This window comes from Leopardus geoffroyi, chromosome E2 (assembly GCF_018350155.1).
Source record: "Leopardus geoffroyi isolate Oge1 chromosome E2, O.geoffroyi_Oge1_pat1.0, whole genome shotgun sequence".
In the NCBI taxonomy this organism is placed as follows: Eukaryota; Metazoa; Chordata; class Mammalia; order Carnivora; family Felidae; genus Leopardus; species Leopardus geoffroyi.
The window spans coordinates 7,457,398-7,474,494 of NC_059335.1; the positions used below are offsets into that span (position 1 = coordinate 7,457,398).

At 56.4% G+C, this 17,097-nt stretch overlaps 2 protein-coding genes across 2 annotated transcripts; both read left to right on the forward strand.

Moving 5' to 3' along the window:
- Window positions 1-2: 2 nt before the first annotated feature.
- Window positions 3-12,085, forward strand: KLK15 (kallikrein related peptidase 15). Its single transcript, XM_045441361.1, has 6 exons — window positions 3-7; window positions 1,010-1,118; window positions 9,216-9,462; window positions 9,711-10,010; window positions 10,131-10,267; window positions 10,910-12,085. The coding sequence occupies exons 1-6, from the start codon at window positions 3-5 to the stop codon at window positions 11,072-11,074; spliced, it is 963 nt and encodes a 320-aa protein (XP_045297317.1). The 3' UTR covers window positions 11,075-12,085.
- A 731-nt stretch (window positions 12,086-12,816) lies between these two features.
- On the forward strand, window positions 12,817-17,076 carry KLK1 (kallikrein 1). Its single transcript, XM_045441704.1, has 5 exons — window positions 12,817-12,900; window positions 14,329-14,488; window positions 15,718-16,004; window positions 16,121-16,257; window positions 16,874-17,076. The coding sequence occupies exons 1-5, from the start codon at window positions 12,855-12,857 to the stop codon at window positions 17,027-17,029; spliced, it is 786 nt and encodes a 261-aa protein (XP_045297660.1). The 5' UTR covers window positions 12,817-12,854; the 3' UTR covers window positions 17,030-17,076.
- The last annotated feature ends 21 nt before the right edge of the window (window positions 17,077-17,097 follow it).

Below are 17,097 nucleotides of genomic sequence, written 5' to 3' on the forward strand. Positions count from 1 at the left end.
GGATGATGTGAGCTCCGGCCCCAGTCTCTCAGCTGAGCAGCTCCAAGGAGACATCTACACTCACGACGTCCCCCCCTCACAACACGCAGGTGGGAGCCCAGCCTCTCACCTCCTCAAGCCCCACTTGAGCCCAGCATCTTCCACCAAGAGCCCCGCTCTTCCTCTTCCACCCCCTGGGTCTGTGAGTCCCCCAGTCTCTGGGGCACACCCCTAACTTCCCCTCCCCCAACCCATCCCTCCCCAAGCCTGGCCCCTCCTGCCTCCCGGCTCTCACTGACTGTCCCCTTCTCTGCTCCTACGCCCCAGCCCAGATCAGGCCTTTTAGCACCTCCAGCCTTCTTCACCCGCCTCTGTCCCTCATTCTCCCCCTCTCTCCCATCCCCGTCCTGCCCCAGTAGGTCATTCTAAACTCAGAACTGACCTTGCCCTTGCGTGCTCACTTCAGGGCAGTGCTACAAGCAGCGAGCCCCTTGCTCTAGGAACTTGAGCTCACTCCAGGAGCTGCCCTCCAAGAGTTGGACCCGGCCAGGATTTGGGGCGTGGTCTCCTTGGGGAGGGGAGGAACTGGATGGGGGCGTGGCCTCGCCTCCGGGGGGCGGGGCGGGGCCTAGGCCGGATGTTATCTGGGCAGGCCTAGGAGAGGGCCGTGGAATTAAGTTCAAATCTCTATTCGGGAGAGGGCTGGTCGCCCGGCTATGGAGACTTAGCATGGAGGGATGATTAGAAGCTGGACAAGAGGACCTAAAGGGTACGGCAGAGAGAGGAGTCTGTTGTGATGGGAGATTCCTTCAGCTCTGGATCCGAATCCCAAATCAGCCTCTCAGGCAGTGCGTGAGATCAGGAAGGTTGTCTTTGAGCCCGGGTCCTCATCCTGGGGGTCCAGGATGGAGAGGCAATTGAAGAGGAGTCTGGGATTGAGGGCGGCGCCAGATTAGCAATGGGGACGGACGTGATGAAGCGGTTGCCCAGAAGCTGACCTGCCCACTGGTCCTCCTTTGTGCCGCACCAGAGAAAGCCGTTCCAGCAGTAACAGCCTCACGCTACTCAAGCTGAAAGCACCAACCACCAACTGCGACGCCACCAGCTCCACGGGCAGCGCCCCAAGTGTGCCAGCCCAGGTAACCCTGCCTCATCTCCAGCTGGGTCTGGAGGAGGGAAAATGAGCCCTATCTTTAAGTGTCACTGTGTCTCCATCCTTCACTGTCTCTGCTCTCGTCGTGTGTCCCAAGCCAGTCCCCCAGTGCTGTGGCGTGGCAATGTGCAGGAGGTGACTGAGGAGGTCATCAAAGCCGCCTGCTGGTTGCCATACCCTCCCCGCACGCACATTCTGTTCCACTGGGGCCTGAGGCGCAAAGAGAACAAGATGGGAGCGAGCGGGCCATGCAGAAAGGAGGGAAGGTGACAGAAAAGGAGGAAGGAGATGCCCAAATTGAGATGAAGACGGGGGAGGAAGGGAAGCACTCAGAAAGGCAAGAAAAAGAGTAAAGAAAACAAAGAAATAGAGGGAACCAGAGGGGAAGAGAGAGGAAGAGGGATAGATGGAGAGAGAGGCAGGCTGGGGGACACCCAGAAGGGCAAAAATTAGGGAGGAGCAAGGACAAGCACAAAGAGGGTGGAACAGCACCAGGGATGTGGCAAGAAAAGGCAGCAAGGGGGCGCCCGGGTGACTCAATCGATTGAGCGAAGCATCTGACTCGGGCTCAGGTCATGATCTCACAGTTTGGTTCGTGAGTTCGAGTCCTGCGTCGGGCTCTGTGCTGACAGCTCCGAGCCTGGAGCCTGCTTCAGATCCTGTGTCTCCCTCTCTCTCTGCCCCTATCCCGTTTGCGCTCTGTCTCTCTCTCTCTCTCAAAAGTGAATAAACATTAAAGAAAAGAAAGAAAGAAAGAAAGAAAGAAAGAAAAGAAAGAAAGAAAGAAAGAAAGAAAGAAAGAAAAAGGGGCACCTAAGTGCCTCAGTCAGTTAAGCATCCGACTTGGGGTCAGGTCACAATCTTGCAGTTCATGAGTTCGAGCCCCATGTCAGGCTCTACGCTGACAGCTCAGAGCCTGGAGCCTTCTTCCAATTCTGTGTCTCCTTCTCTGTCTACCCCTCCCCTGCTCACACTCTGTCCTTCTCTCCCTCTCAGGAAAGGAATAAATATGGAAGAAATAAATAAACAAACAAACATTTTTAAAAAGTGAAAAGACAAGGCAGCAGGGGGGGGGGGGCAAAGCTCTGACACAGGTGTTGCTGGGGGCAGATGGGAAGGAGGTGGGTTTGGGGAAAAGGTCTGTCCCGCCTTCCTTTGTCTTTTGTTCTGTTCTCTCTCTCTCTCTCCCCTTCTTCTCCCTGCCATATTCTCTCTCTCCCCCACCATCCCCACCACCTTTGATGTTCTGCTGGACTGGATGTTGGTCCCTCCCCCTCTGTCCATGAAGGACGGTGGGAGCTCTCTGGTCTGGGTGGAGGGACACGGCCTTGCGTCCACCGACCACGGCAGTCCACCCCTGTGGGAAACCAAATGCCTACACAAACCCGTCCCATCACTGATTGGATCCCAAAACCCCTGTAGACCAATTAGGGACAAATCCCGGGACAGGTCTCCACCCCCCACCCACCTCCATACCTGCCCCTGCAGCCGCCAAGATTCACCTCGTTCTTCAGTCAGAGTTCCAAGATTCTGGCTCCTTCACCCAAACCCTCCTCCGTCAGACCCAGGAGCAAACCCTCCGGCGGACAAGTGCACATTGGCGCCACCTAGCGGCGGGAGCCTCCCAGGACAAGAAGAAAAGAGGCAACGTTTTCAAAAGTCGCCAGGCACGGGTTTCAGGCATTCATGCCTCAAAACACTCCTGTGAGGCAGAAGCAATTATTCTCGTCTTACAGATAAGGAAACCGAGGCACAGAGAGGCCAAGCGACTTTCCCAAGGATGTGTTATGTGTTCGAGGCAAGATTCCAACCCAGGCCCCTGGTTCTGGAGTCCACATCTGAATCACACCCTGTGTTAACCAGTCTTTCAAACGCCAACTTAATTTTGTGGTTTCACACCTGCTGCATGCGTATTACTTCATCCAACCCAGAGATCATCCCCATCCCTTTTCTACTCCTACCCCACACTAAGACCCTGATAACCAGAGAAGTGACACTTTGCACCCAAGAGGTAACAGGGTCCCTTGGACCATTCTCTTGCCCCCCTCCCAACTTCTACAGCCTGGGTGATCTTGAACCAGTGGGGGCCTCCCCTTCCCCCTATCTGTTCCTGGGTGAAATGGGGCGAAATGAACAGTCATGGTTTGCTATGCGCTCTTAGCTCCTTACATGCACTAGCTCTTAGATACTCCTTGCGAAACTCTATGATGGGGTCCTCTGATGACCAGATTTTAAGGATGAGACTCAGAAGCACAAAGAAGCGAAAATACATAACAGGATCTCCCAAATTAGCAAATGGGGGAGCAGGGGCCTGAGCCCAGGCTGTCTGACTTTAGGGCCAGCACCCTGAAACACCACCTTCGAGTGGTCCCATAATGAAGGGGAAGGGGGAGCTTCCAGCACCAGGAATCCAGGCTTATTCCAGGGTGGTCAGCACACAGGGACTGTCTCCCGAGGGGAGGGATTCAAGGTGAGTCTTGTTCAGACAAGGGGGTCCCAGCCTCCAACGTCCCACTGAGGGCAGGAACCTTGTCCAGCGGGATGCGGAGTCACCACAGAAGGGCTTGTGAGCAGGAGGAGAAAGGGGTCAACTCTGAGTGTTAAAGAGACCTCCAGTGTAGTGAGACCTTCTGAGGCCACCTGGAGATGGATGGGAGGGAGGCTGGAGGCAAGGATCTAGAAGCTGCACCCAGGCCAAGGGAATAGAGAGAAGGGGTGGGGCTGGGGACCGCGGAGCTGCAGGGCCTAAGGGAAAGGGAGGGGCTGGGACAGTGCCTGGGGGAACTGGGTGGTGGGTGGAGCTGTCCCTGAGATGGAAAACAAGGGAGGAAGAGTGTGGGGAGAGACAAAGGAGTTAGGACGCGAGTGAGAAGGGCCTGGGGACACTGGGGGCAGGAGGATGCCAAGGAGCGTGTGCCTCCAGAGGCTGGAGTTCAGGGTCAGAGGAAAGAGACCTGGGTTGATCCACAGGAGTCGAGGAAAGAAAGGCTCCGGGGAGTGTTCACAGGAGGAGGAGGAGGAGGAGCAAGGCAGAGGGCGGGACTCGGCCTGCCTTTGGAGGTGAAGGACAACTGGAAAGATGCCCAGGAGAACTAGGATCGATAGCCCAGGTCGGCCGCGGTCAGAGTGGGCGGGAGGAGGGGCGCAGACGTCACCGCGTCGGAGGCGGAGCCAGGCGCCCTCCCAGTGAGCCCGCGAGCTTGGGCTGAGCTAGGTGTCAGTTCCCTCGGGGTCCCCATCTGTGTCACATGCCTGCGTGACTTAGTGGGAGGAACACATGCGATCACGATGGAAAGCGCTTAGCCTGGCACCAGGGAAGTTCTCATGATGATTAAAATCCCCAGGGGTTCACCTCCTTCCCCTCGCCACCACCCACTCAGGTCCCACCAAGGAAGGTGGCTCCAGACCTCAAGTCTTAGATTCCAAACACCAAATTCCAGATTCCTAGTCTGGACTCCAGATTCAAAGGCTTCTAGGATCCAAGACTAAGACCTGTCACTCAAAGACCAGACTCTAGGATCCAGATTCCAGACCCAAACACACTCTATACTTCAAGTCATAAATGCCTGACTCTAGACCTCCAAATTCAGAGTCCAGAGTTGGAGAGCCACAGCAAAAACTGCAAAACCCAAGATCCAGAATCTAATACCCAGAATCCAGCGTTAGGAGGCCCAGGCACCACGATCCAGAATCAGAGATCTGAATCCAGAATTCAAGATCAGGAAGTGGGGATCCAGATCCAGAATCCACTGTCCAGAATCAGAGAGCCAAGGTTCAGAATCCAAAACCAGGGATCCAGATCAACATCCAGAATCCAAGATCCAGAACCCAACTCCAGGCACAAGAAGCATGACTCTAGAATCCAGTTTCCACACTCTAGACCCCAAATTCCAGGTTCCAGACTCCTGGTCCTATGTGTTGATCTCTGATTTGGGGCTCTTGCCCTCCTACTTCCTCTCCCTTGAGGAACTGTCCCTGGCAGGGAATTCTTCCTTACAGACTCAGACAAAAACTTCAACCTAATAAATGCTCATTAGGCCTTGTCCCCCACCCCACTAGCCACCTAGGCATCCCCGCCTGTAAACCTGAATTTCAACCACCTCCCGCCCCACCCTACCCCCTAGACCCGGGTGGGGCTGGGAACTTATAAATTCAAGTATTCAGATACCTGCTCGCCTTCTTCTGGCATCCAAGCTGCCCCAGATGAAGCTGGGGGATCTGGAGGGGGTGAGATCTTTTGAGACAAAAGTCAGGGTTGGGGGGAGGTGAGAGACACTAGAGGAGACACAGGTCTGCCCTTATCTAGAAGAGACACTGGGTGTCCTATCCCCGGGAACAGACATGGACTGCCCTGAGGGAGCTGAGTTTCAAGGGCACCTGTAATTTCATGTGTCCTTTACTGAGGCTCCAAGTTGAACCTGAACCAAGAAAATGTCCCGGAGATGAAAGAAGGAGCTGCGGGGAGGGGGGGGGGGGGACAGGGAAGGGGTGGAGTGGAGTGAATCAGGAGGATGTCCCCAAAAACACTTGTATCAGAGCCAAGAACAAAGTCAGGAGTCATCAGGGGTTCAGGTCAACTCAGCTCAACCTCCCCAAGGTGTCCCGTGTGACAGGCTTCAGGCTGGGCAGTGCTGGGGACACAGAGAAGACCTTGCCTGAGCATGTCTGGGGATCTGTGATGTGATGGAGACAGAACCAGGGCTGAGCGGCCCAGAAAGGATACCTGTTAGGTCCCAGGGCCTCCCAGAAGAGGTGGGGGCTGAGCCTTGGGGGCGGAATATGAATTTGGAAGATGAGAGGAAGGCTTTCCTCCACTCCCTGAGCTTGCTGGGGCCTCCCATGGACTAGACCCTTCACTGGGCAGTGCTGGGGATCCAGAGTCCAGTCAGGCCAGGCCTGCCCTCAGTAAGTTCCCAGTCTGGGGGGTAAGGTAGACACCATGGACCAGAGAAGGTCAGAAAAGGCCTCAAGGAGGAAGTGGACCTTCAAGGGAATGGCATACCTGCCAGGAGGAACAGCCTGAGCAAAGGCAGGGAGGCATGAAATCGCAGGAAGGAAAATGGGAGAATGAGCTATGCCTAGAAAGGCAAGGTCATGAGACACCTGGTCAGAGGGGCTGGAAAGGGAGAAACCCCCATATCCTCAAAAGTGAGGCTGGGGAGCGAGGACTTTATCCTGAAGGTGCTGGGGATTTATGAGGGCTATAGGCAGGAGTCAGACAGGGTCAACTCGGGGCATGGAAAGACCCTGAGGGGGCATGTAGGGGAAGGAGCTAGGGGAGTGGGAACTTGACTGGAGGGACAAATGGGGGGAAGACACACCCCCAGGAGGCCAGACAGGAGGCTGGGATTAGGGTCTGTGGGGAGAATGTATCCTGAACCAGAGCTTCAGGGTTGGAGAGAGATCCAGGGGCAAGTGGGATGGTGCTGGGGGCTGACGGGCTGTGGGACACCTGAGGGCCTGTTCTGGTGCCTGGAGAAACAACAGGAACCCTCAGAGATGGAGAACCTGGGCAGGGCGGGGGGAGAGCAGTCTGGGGTGGGGGGAGGGGGGACCAAGATGGTGAAAGAAGTCTCTCAAGCAGCAGGTGGGATGGATGTGTTCGTGTCTAGAGGGATTCAGGGGAGGGCGGAAGTGTCCAGGTTCAACTCCATTCACTCTCTCCCCTCCCCAGACTTCAGCAGAACCCTCATCCCTTCTCCATAATGTGGCTTCTCACCTTCTCCTGCTGACGCCTGCAAGTGAGGTGGGCCCAGGTCAGGTCTGGGTCTGTGGGGGTGTGGTACCTCTCTGCTCCATCAGGAGCAAAGCCAGGGTCTACGATCTGCCAGCACCCCCAGCCCTGCTCCACCCCACCCCACCCAGCCACCCGATGCTCCTGAGTGCTCACCCTATCCCAAGAACTTTCAGAAGCCTGGGGCTGCTCTGGAGTCCCCAAGCCAACTGGGTCTCTCGCTGCTCCCGACAGCAAATCAGCTCTGGGGATGACACAGACCTGAGTTCAAGGTCTGGGGCTGCCCCTTCCTTGCCGTGTGACCTTGAAGAAATGACTTCACCTCTCTCCACGTAGAGTGCCTTCTCTAGAAGACAGCACCTACCCATGACCACCACGGTGAGGTTTCAATAGCACAATGTAGATAAAGCTCATAATAAGCATTCAACAAGTGTTAGCAAGGTCAAGAGTACAGACTCCAGGTTTGAATTCCAGCTCACCATTTTGCAGTTACTGAACATCTCTGCGACTCGAGATCCCCAAGTGTACCGTGGACATAGGAACTGATGCCCCCAGGGCAGGATTGAATGTGGTCCTGTGTGTGGGGCACGAGAAGGGACTTAGCCCAGGGCAGTACCCCGTGAGGGTGTTGTTAGCACTGCTGAGTCCTGGGTTCATGCTACAGCTCATCTAATTCTCCAAACATCTCTGTAGGGTGGGCTCTACCGGCCTCACTTGACAGGGAAGAGGGCTGAGGCTGGAGAGGGGTGGCCACAATGTCAAGGTGACCCTGGGTAGCAGGAAAACTCCAAACCATGTTCAGCTACCACCCATGGAGAACTTAACTGTAACCTGACGCCTCTACCTGGAGAAGTTGAGGGTGGACTTTCATTATGTCCCCACGTGACCCTCGCCTCTGGGGGCCCCTTGAAGCTCCCCCCCGCTGCCAGCCTCCCCTCAGGCTTTCTCTGTGCTCTCTCCTCCCTGCCTCCCGCCTGCCGCTGCACCCAGCCAGGGCCTCCACCCTCCTCCGGCTTGGACTGGCCAGATGCAGCCTCGATGCCCAGCTGTTCAGCCCGCACCCTCTGTCCTTCTTTGCAGGACAACCCCACCCTTCCCTTGTTAAGCCCCCTGTCTACCACATCCGCATTCTCCCAACCTTGCCAGGGCCCTTGGCCCAGTTCTTGACCCTGGCAGGCAGAATGTGGGTATTTTGTCTAGCTGTGCAAATTCCTGCCCCAGTGTGGGTGTCTGTGTGTTTGGCTGTGATCTTGAGGGCTCATATCCCCATTGCCCGGTAGCGGGTCACGGTTTTGTGACTTTGAAACATCGCTGTTTATGTCCTTGTGCATGGTACAATGCTGCAGTGCCCTGTGTGTGTGTGTGTGTGTGTGTGTGTGTGTGTGTGTGCAAGGCCTTGTGTGTCCACATCCTGCCCACATGTGTGAACCAGGTCCCCTATGTGAAACACAATGAGTGACCTTGAACACCAAGTGACTGACCAGGCGACAGATCTAGACATGGGAAAACATGTCTTGTGCCTCTGGCTATGTCTTTGACCTTGGATGCCTAGCCCTGTGTCCCTTGTTTCCCTGGGGTGTGATCTAGTGGGGCCACATCTAAGTGTTGGCCTTCTGGGTCAGTGTCTATTACTCTGAATCCCCACAAAGTGACTTGAGGATGAATCATAGTTTTGACCTTGATTATCTTCATTTGAGCCTGGTCATATGGCTGACTTACTCTGGCTAAATTTCTGTCCAGAACCTGAACATCCACATGCATATCTGCATAAATAAGTCTACGTGTCCTTTGTTTAAAATAAGTAGTATTTATTAAGCAGCTATAATAAGCCAGACATCTCTCTCTGTCTCTCTTATTCATTCACTGTCCAGACTCCTATACACCTATGAATCTCTGTGCTGTGATCCTTGAAGCTGCAGCTGCAGCTGTATGTTTGCCCATGACCTTGTGTGGCCACATCTGCATTTGGCTGAGATGTCCGGACTCTGGAGCCAAGACTGGGTGTCATACACTGAGTGGCCACATCCCATCCATCTGATGCCTGTGGCAGCGTGGCGACCTCGAATGGCTGGTCCCAAGTGGCCATCTTTCTGGATCCTTATCCAGTGTCCCTGTCTCCACTTCTAATCTCAGAGGACTTCTTGCCTTCTGGTCCTTCCCCACATACCCTGTCTCCCAGAATCCTGTAATAAACGGGTGAGGGCGAAGGGCAAGGGGACAGTCCTGGAGAAAACAAGCAGCAGTTGTCAAAGCCTGAGAGAAGACAGTACTTGAAATTCAAGGACGGGGACGTCCTAAGCCATTGGGGGAAAGCACAGGTGAAAAATACATACTATGGGCAGGGTGTAGGCAAGGTGCGACAAGGGAAAAGACTGTGTTGTGAGGGATCCGCCTCTGCTTCCTCTCCCAGCGGCCCAGCACCACTCCGCCAAGACGCTGAAAGGTGAGGCTTGTGAGCCCCACTCCCAGCCGAGGCAAGCGGCCCTCTTGGAGCGTGGACGCTTTAACTGCGGTGTTTCCCTCACTCTGCACGCCGGATGCTGTCTGCTGCCCACCGCCACACCGGGTATGAAGGCAGGGCTCAGGGTCCTCGGGGGCAGGATGCCAAGGGCCTAGGGATCTGAGAATCTTGGATTCTGAGAAGGAGAGAGCTGGAGCCTGGGGGCTGAGTTCCAAGTGTGCGCACGTCCGTGGCCCCGGAGGGGCAGGGGCTAGAACTATTGGCTTCAGCGCCTCGGACACAGAGGGGAATGGCATCCCCAGATTCCCCGAGGGGTGAAGGACCCCAGCTAGCCGGCTCTTCGGTCTTTCTGTCCGCTCCTCACTGCCCTTGCGGATAATCACCCGCGCACGCGCACAGCTTCATGAGCATGCACCTAGGGGAGCACAATCTGCGCAAGCGCGATGGCCCGGAAGTGCTGTGGACTGTGGCTCGCCTCGTCCCACACCCGTGCCACGAAGCGCGCAGCCATCGCCAGGACGTCATGTTGCCACGTCTAACCCGGCCCACGTGCCTCTTCCCGCAAGTGCGTCCCGTGGCGCTGCCCACGCGTTGTCCCCAACCAGGCGAGGCCTGCGTGGTGTCCGGCTGGGGCCTGGTGGCTGATGACAAGCCTGGGACCAAAGGGAGCACAAGGTCACAAGGTGCGTGAAAGGATGGCTCTGGGTGTCAGGCCTCCAGGGACCCTATTCTCCAGGGTTCGTGGGCGAAGGACACAAGGGCCTGAAAGTATGGATTCACTCCAAGCCCACTGTCCTCCCCAGGGAGTCTCCCAGATATGCTGCATTGTGCCAACATCAGTGTTATCCCGGCCACATCTTGTAGCAAGGACTACCCAGGGCGCCTTATGAGCACTACGGTGTGTGCAGGAGTAGAAGGCAGAGGCACGGACTCCTGTGAGGTCAGAGCCATGGGGGAGCGGAACAGGCTTGGGTGTTGGGATGGGGTCGGGTTGTGCTTGCTTTGGGCCAGAGAAGATGCTAGGGATAGATGTGGGGGTGGAGAAGGAAGAGCAGTTAGAACGGGGGTGGAGTTGGAGATGGGGTTGGAGATGAGGGTAGGGGTGCGTTGTGTTTGGGGTGGATGATGTGGCGGTTGGTTTGGAATGGCCTGGCTTATTTGATTTGAGGATAGGAATGGGCTTGGTTTGATTTTAGAAGGAAAATACGTTGGGTTGAAATGCGGATGGGGTAAGTTTTGTCTGGGATGTGAAAGCCATAACAGCTGGGATTGGCTGTGTTGGCAGTAAGGATAGACATAGGCCTGGTTTGATTTTGAACGGGGACGACGTGGGGGTTGGGTTGGGTTGGCGCTACATGGCGGGGATTGAACATGGATTGGCTGAGTTGTATTGACTCGTGTTAGGTTGGGGTTGAGTTGGATTAGATTGGGTTAAACTGGGTTGTATTGAGTTGAGTTGGAGAGGGATTGCATGGGGTGGGGTCGGATTGGGTTTTGACTGAGATCGGGCCCGGTGATTAGGCTAAGGATGGGCGCACTGGATCCAGAAGTTTCCCACTCAAACTTTCTCTTCCCCACACAGGGTGACTCCGGGGGACCCCACACAGGGTGGCTGGTCTGTGGGGGAGTCCTGCAGGGAATCGTGTCGTGGGGTGACATCCCCTGTGACACTACTAATAAGCCTAGTGTTTATACCAAAGTCTGCAGCTACTTAGGGTGGATCAGGGACACCATGAAGAGGAACTGACTATTTTGGTCTACCACCTGTGTCTCTGACTGAGCAGAAACTCCTGTAGCTGGCCAGCCACCCCATCCTGACCTGGGACAGAACGGAGCCATCCCTTAACACCCCATCTGTCCAAGACGCACATGTTGGCCAAGGATTTGTCCCATGTCAAGCCAGAGCTGGTGCTCAAGGTCACCTGTGTAAACACTGAGATAACAGTGCTGATGCAAGTTTCTCTGTAGGAGTTGCTGTGACTTTCTTCTGGGGATGAAGGGAGGTGGGAGCCAGAGACTGGGTGGGGAACCCAAGGCCACTGTACGTTGCTCCATTTCACTCGCTGCCCCGATGCCTAGGTGAAAAGAAATAGCTTGAAGCAGGGCTCTTCATTCACATAGACACAGGATTAGCTGTGCAGTCTTGAGGAAAAGAGTCGATGCCACTCAGCTTCGGTTCCCCCAGGTGTGAAACAGAGATCTTCATGTTGCTTACCTCACAGCGTTGTAAGGATGAAATGAGGAAGGTTACATGAACTCATTCCAATAGTGCCTGGCACAGGGCAACTATATCTCTGGACCCCAGCGGAAAAGACCCCCAGCACACGCTAGATGATCAAGAATGACTTCATTTTCTTCGAGATTCAGTTGTGGGCCTCCTGGCAGCCAGGCAAAAAGGCAAATGCTCTCCTTTTCCTTAGGCAGTCTCCCGACAGGCAGCGGAGGCTGGGCTACCCTGTGGCCTGCTTTGATTTTGCTGAAGAGCTCAGAGAATGTGCCAGAAGCCCATGAGTTTACCATTGAGGTTGCAGAAATCTCGTTCCTGATTCTCAACAGAGATTCCTCCCAAAATGTGGTCTTCAAGGTCACTGAGTGTTGAACCACATGAACCTGGCTCCTGAGATCTAAATATCCTACCGGGGGAAGGGGAATTACAGTTTGTAGAGAGGCCTCTCTTGACCTTGGGAGGCAGATAATCTGAAATTCCTGGGACTTTAAAGGAAGCGTCCCAAATTCCTTGGACGCTCAAGGAGTAGTGGTGGGGTGTGATGAGATCCCAATGCTGTTCTGGGAGTAGGGGGGGGACATTGGATTTTGGAATGCTAGGGGACTTCTTTAGGGAGACCACTGACACCTCGTTTCTGGATCTGGGGGCACTAGGATGGTGGTGGTAGGTACCCCGAGATTTTATTCGGAGAGAAACAATAAATGGATTTGGACCTAGATCCTGAGTCTGGGAGGGCAAGAATCAGGGTGTTCTGAAAGCCTTACATTTCGGAGGCAGCTGAAGCTGGGAAACTGGCGTCTTGGCTCCAAGTGGTGCGGGGAGAAGGGAATCGGAGCCCCTCAGCTGGTGTCTGAGGATACCCTGGGTCTTCAGGTGTGTGACCTTCCTTGGGGTTCAGGTATATATCGGACTTCGTATTGGAGGTCATTGATTCCTCCGTGCTCCTGTTTCTTCTCATCCTCCCCCCCCCCCAACTCCCCTCACCGGCTCTGTCTCCAAGAGCAGGGGCCCAGGAGCTCCAGGCCCTGCCCTGTCTGGCCTCAGGCCCCAGGAATGCTTCCAGCACAATCAGGGCCCGCAGAACAACAGGTGCTTGCTCTCCCGCCCCTTCCACAGCTCTGGGGTGGAAGGAGGTGTCCAGCCCCCAGGAGGCAGCAGGGGCAGGGCCTTGGCCAGCATCTGGATGCCAGCAGGGCAGGGGCGGGTCCTCAGGGTGGGGAGGGGGTGGATGAAGGCTTTAAAATGCTCCTTGGGGAGGCTCCTGAGCTCCAAGCTCACCACCTGCCTGCCTGTGGTCACCATGTGGTTCCTGGTTCTGTGCCTTGCCCTGTCCCTGGCGGGGGCTGGTGAGACAGAGGGATGGGAGGGGGAGGGGGAGAGTGGACCCCACTTTCATGCTGCCCTCACCCCCAATAACTTCTTCCTGTCCCACAGTCCATCCCAGACCGGGTCCCAGGCTCTCTCCCAGCCCCTCTTCTGTGGTCACAGTTCCCACTATTGTGCTAGGTCCTGCTCCCTCCCAGGAACCCCCCAAATTTTCTCCTCCTCCCCACTCTGACCCCTGCCCTGAGCCACTTTACCAAAAGGGCAGAGGCTGGGCCATCTGTCTCTCTCTTTGGGGGACTCCTGCTCTTGCAAGGAGTGCCCCCAGTCCCAGCAGATCCTGGGACCCCGACAGCCCCCTTCTAGTCCTTAGTGGTTCTCTGGCTCTAGCTCCTGAGTCCCCAAATCCTTCCAAACCCTGGTGACTTTTCCCTTCCAGCTGTCAGCTCTCAGCTAGGTCCTCCAATCCCTGGCATCTGGTTTCCCTCAAATCTTCCCAAGACTCCCTAAGTTCCATCAGACACCTACACTTCTCCCCAAACAGATTCCATGACTCCAGGTGGACCCGCTTCCCCTCCTGGTATGAGGATTCTACAGATGTCTCTTCCTTCCCCACCTCTTTGCCGCTGAACCCCAGTCCAGCACCCCCAGCCTTCTCCCTGAGGAAGAACACCCAGAACCCCTAACCACACACTCCTTTCCTTGTGGAATTTCCTTCTCCAGCCCACGCTCCAGCCCTCCCCAAATGCACCCCTCCTGTGCAACTCTGGTTTTCTAGACTTCCCTCCAGGATCCCAAGTACCTTCAGAGCCCAGCTGTCCTCCCCTCCCTCCCGCAGGACCCCAAAATGTGATTCTAAAACCCCACACCAAGTGGGAACGCAGGGAGGACCCACAGCTGCTTGGCCTCAACACGTCTCCACCTTCCTTCCTCTCCAACACCACCCCCAGGAGAAGAACCCCAGATCCCTCCAACACCCTCAGATCGTGACCCTAATCTCCATGAGAATCACCCAATCCTAGAAGAACTATCATCTGGCTCTCCCTCCTCCTGAGCCCCATCCCAGTCCTGACCCCAACCCTAGTTCCAGGACCCCAGACCCCCAGAGGACCCTCTCCCAGTCCCAGTCAAGAGGCACCAAATCACCCCTGTATCACCTGACCCCCACACCACATGCTGCCCCAGATGCTGCCTTCTTGTCTCCTGCCTGATCCTTGTGGTTGGCTCTGCTCTCAGCAGTCTCCCCCGCCAGGACCCGCCACCAACCCACAATCCCAGGGCAGGCTCCAGACTTCCAGGCCCTTCCCATACCCCTTGCCCGTCTCCCCAGACCTCCAGCCCTGCTCCTCTGGACCCATGTCCCCCCAACCCCACCGCACAGCCCTCTCTCCTAGCCCAGGCCTTCCTGGTGCCACCTGCCCACCTGCTCTGACCCAGCACCCTCTCTACAGGTGCTGCGCCCCCCATCCAGTCCCGGATCATAGGAGGCTGGGACTGTAAGAAGAATTCCCAGCCCTGGCAGGCAGCTCTGTACCATTACAGCAAATTCCAGTGTGGGGGCGTCCTGGTGCACCCCCAGTGGGTGCTCACGGCTGCCCACTGCATAAATGAGTGAGTGGGGGCAGAGGGTCTGGGGGGGGGCGGTCTGTGCTCCCACAGGAATAAACAGTGGGCACTGTCCCGGGTTAACCTCAGGGGAGGCTGGAGGACTGAGAGAAAGAAAGACATTCCTGGTCTAGGTCATGGAGAGTGGCAGGGACAACCCCAGGAAAGCCCTCCACTGGTACTGTGTCTTTTCGTCTCTCCTTGTAAATGTCTTCCTGTGTCTCCCCCTCCTGCCTCCCTGTGTCTCTCCATAACTGGCTCTGTTGTGTGTCTGTCTGTATGACTAAGATTCTTCTCGGTCTCCCTCTCTTTGGTCTCAGCGCCTCCGCGTCTCTCCAGGTCTCTGTCCATCTCTGGGTCCCTCTGCCGCATCCCTGTCACTGTATGTCTCACCCTCCACCTCTGCCTCTGGGTCTCTGCCTCACTCCCAATGCTGCTGAGCACCCCCCCAGGATGGGACCCCAGAAAGAGGAAGGGATTATCCCCGTATGTCTCTGTGTGAGGGGTCTTCTCACGTGCTCAGCCCCTCCCTCCAGGACAATGATCCACCCCAGGGGGACACAGGGAAGGGCTGGTTTCAGCTGGAGCCTAGTGGGAGCCCTGGAGGAAGGAGGAGGAGAAAGAGGAGGAGGAGGGGGAGAAGGAGGAGGAAAGGGTGGGAAGGTCTGGGGAGGGAGGGGGACGCCGTCCTTGGGCTGGGGGCCAGGCCACCCGCTCCTGGGGAGCCAGCCCCACAGCCCCCGCTGCAGCTGAGCAGGTCCCAGGCCCCTCCCCCCCCTCCCATGCTCCTTTCCTGTTCTCTCTCGTTCCCGCCCCCCCCCCCAACTGCCTGTGTTCCTCACTCTCTCCCTTTGCTTCCTCTTCCCTCAGTCACGTTGCCTGCTGCCCCTGCTCCTTCCAAGTCTGTTCCTTCACTTCTTCTTCTTCCCTGGGACCCTTCCTTCTGTCTCTGTCTCCTTTGGGCTCTGTTTCTGTCTTCCCTCTGCCTCTCATTCCCTCTCTCCTTTTCTGCTCTCTCCTCTTCACTCTGTCTTTTTCTCTGGCTTTGATCTTGTCACATCCTTCTGTCTTTCACTCACTGTCTTTTCTTCATAGCTCTTTACCTTCCCAACTGTCTCTCTTTCCATGGTTACTCCTTGTTTCTCTCTCTCTCTGCCCACGACACCCCCCCCAGGCTCCCCATCGCCCTTTCCCCCTCCTCTCTCCTCATTCCCTGGGGCCCCCTCTGTCCCCAGCAATTATCAGCTGTGGCTGGGTCGCTACAACCTGTTTGAGCACGAAGACACAGCCCAGTTTGTCCAGGTCAGTGGTAGCTTCCCACATCCTGGATTCAACCTGAGTCTCCTGGAGAACCACACCCGCCTCCCGGGAGAGGACTACAGCCACGACCTCATGCTGCTCCGCCTGGCAGAGCCCGCCCAGATAACCGATGCTGTGAGGGTCCTGGACCTGCCCACCCAGGAACCCCAAGTGGGGAGCACCTGCTACGCCTCCGGCTGGGGCAGCATCGAACCAGATAAGTGTATGCCGGGGCCAGACCCTTGGGTGTAGGGAGGAGGGGCTGGGGACCCGGACTCCAGGGTCTGAGGGAGGAGGGGCCGAGGAGCCACTTGGGGTCTTTTCATCTCTGTTCTGTAGTCACGTACCCAGACGATCTCCAGTGCGTGGACCTCAAACTCCTGTCCAACGATGTGTGTGCCAAAGCCCACTCCGAGAAGGTGACAGAGTTCATGCTGTGTGCTGGATACTTGGAGGGCGGCAAGGACACCTGTGTGGTGAGCCAGTCTGTCCCCCCTTCCCCTCCCTCCTGGGCCTCAAGGTGCTGGGGGAGGGGACTCGGGCTCTGGACTGCTGCTGAGAACTAACTGGGCATCGGTCTCTGCGGCTTCCAGACTGGATCTCCCCCCAACCAAGCCTCAGCGCCCTCTCCCTGCCCCCATTTCCTCCCCACACCCCCATCCTGGTATCACAGGCACCTCCCTCCACCACATCAGAGTTCACCTGTCCCTCCCTCATATTTACTGTCTAGTCAGAGAAAGCTACTGGGGAGAGGTGACATCAGAGGGGAGTCCTGAAGGTAGAAGGGTCCGGTAGATGGATTCTGCTCCTCTCCCACTGACCTGTCGGCTGGGACTGTTCTGGACCCTGCCCCCTGTGCAGAAACTGAACCCTGAAGTCCCATCCCCGTTGGCCACGACTCCAGCCGCTGTCTCCTCTGTTGGAATCCCGCCGGCCCTCTGGCAGGGGACTGTGGAGAGAACCGTGTCCTCTCCCGGGGCTGGGGAGTCACCGTCTCGAGCTCTGTGAGCCCAGGTGTGAGAGCTGGGGCTCCACAGGCAGAACCCCGCCGCCACGGCTGACCTTTGTCATTCTCTCCCCCTTGTGCTGCAGGGGGACTCCGGGGGGCCACTGATCTGCGATGGCATGTTTCAAGGAATCACGTCCTGGGGCTACACCCCATGTGGCAGCCCCAATATGCCTGCTGTCTTCGCCAAAGTGATTTCGCACCTGGAGTGGATCAGAGAAACCATGACAGCCAACCCTTGAATGCCCCCATCGTGTTTCCGACCCCAGTAAACTCAATACGCATCAGATTCACCTCACGTTTGCTGTCC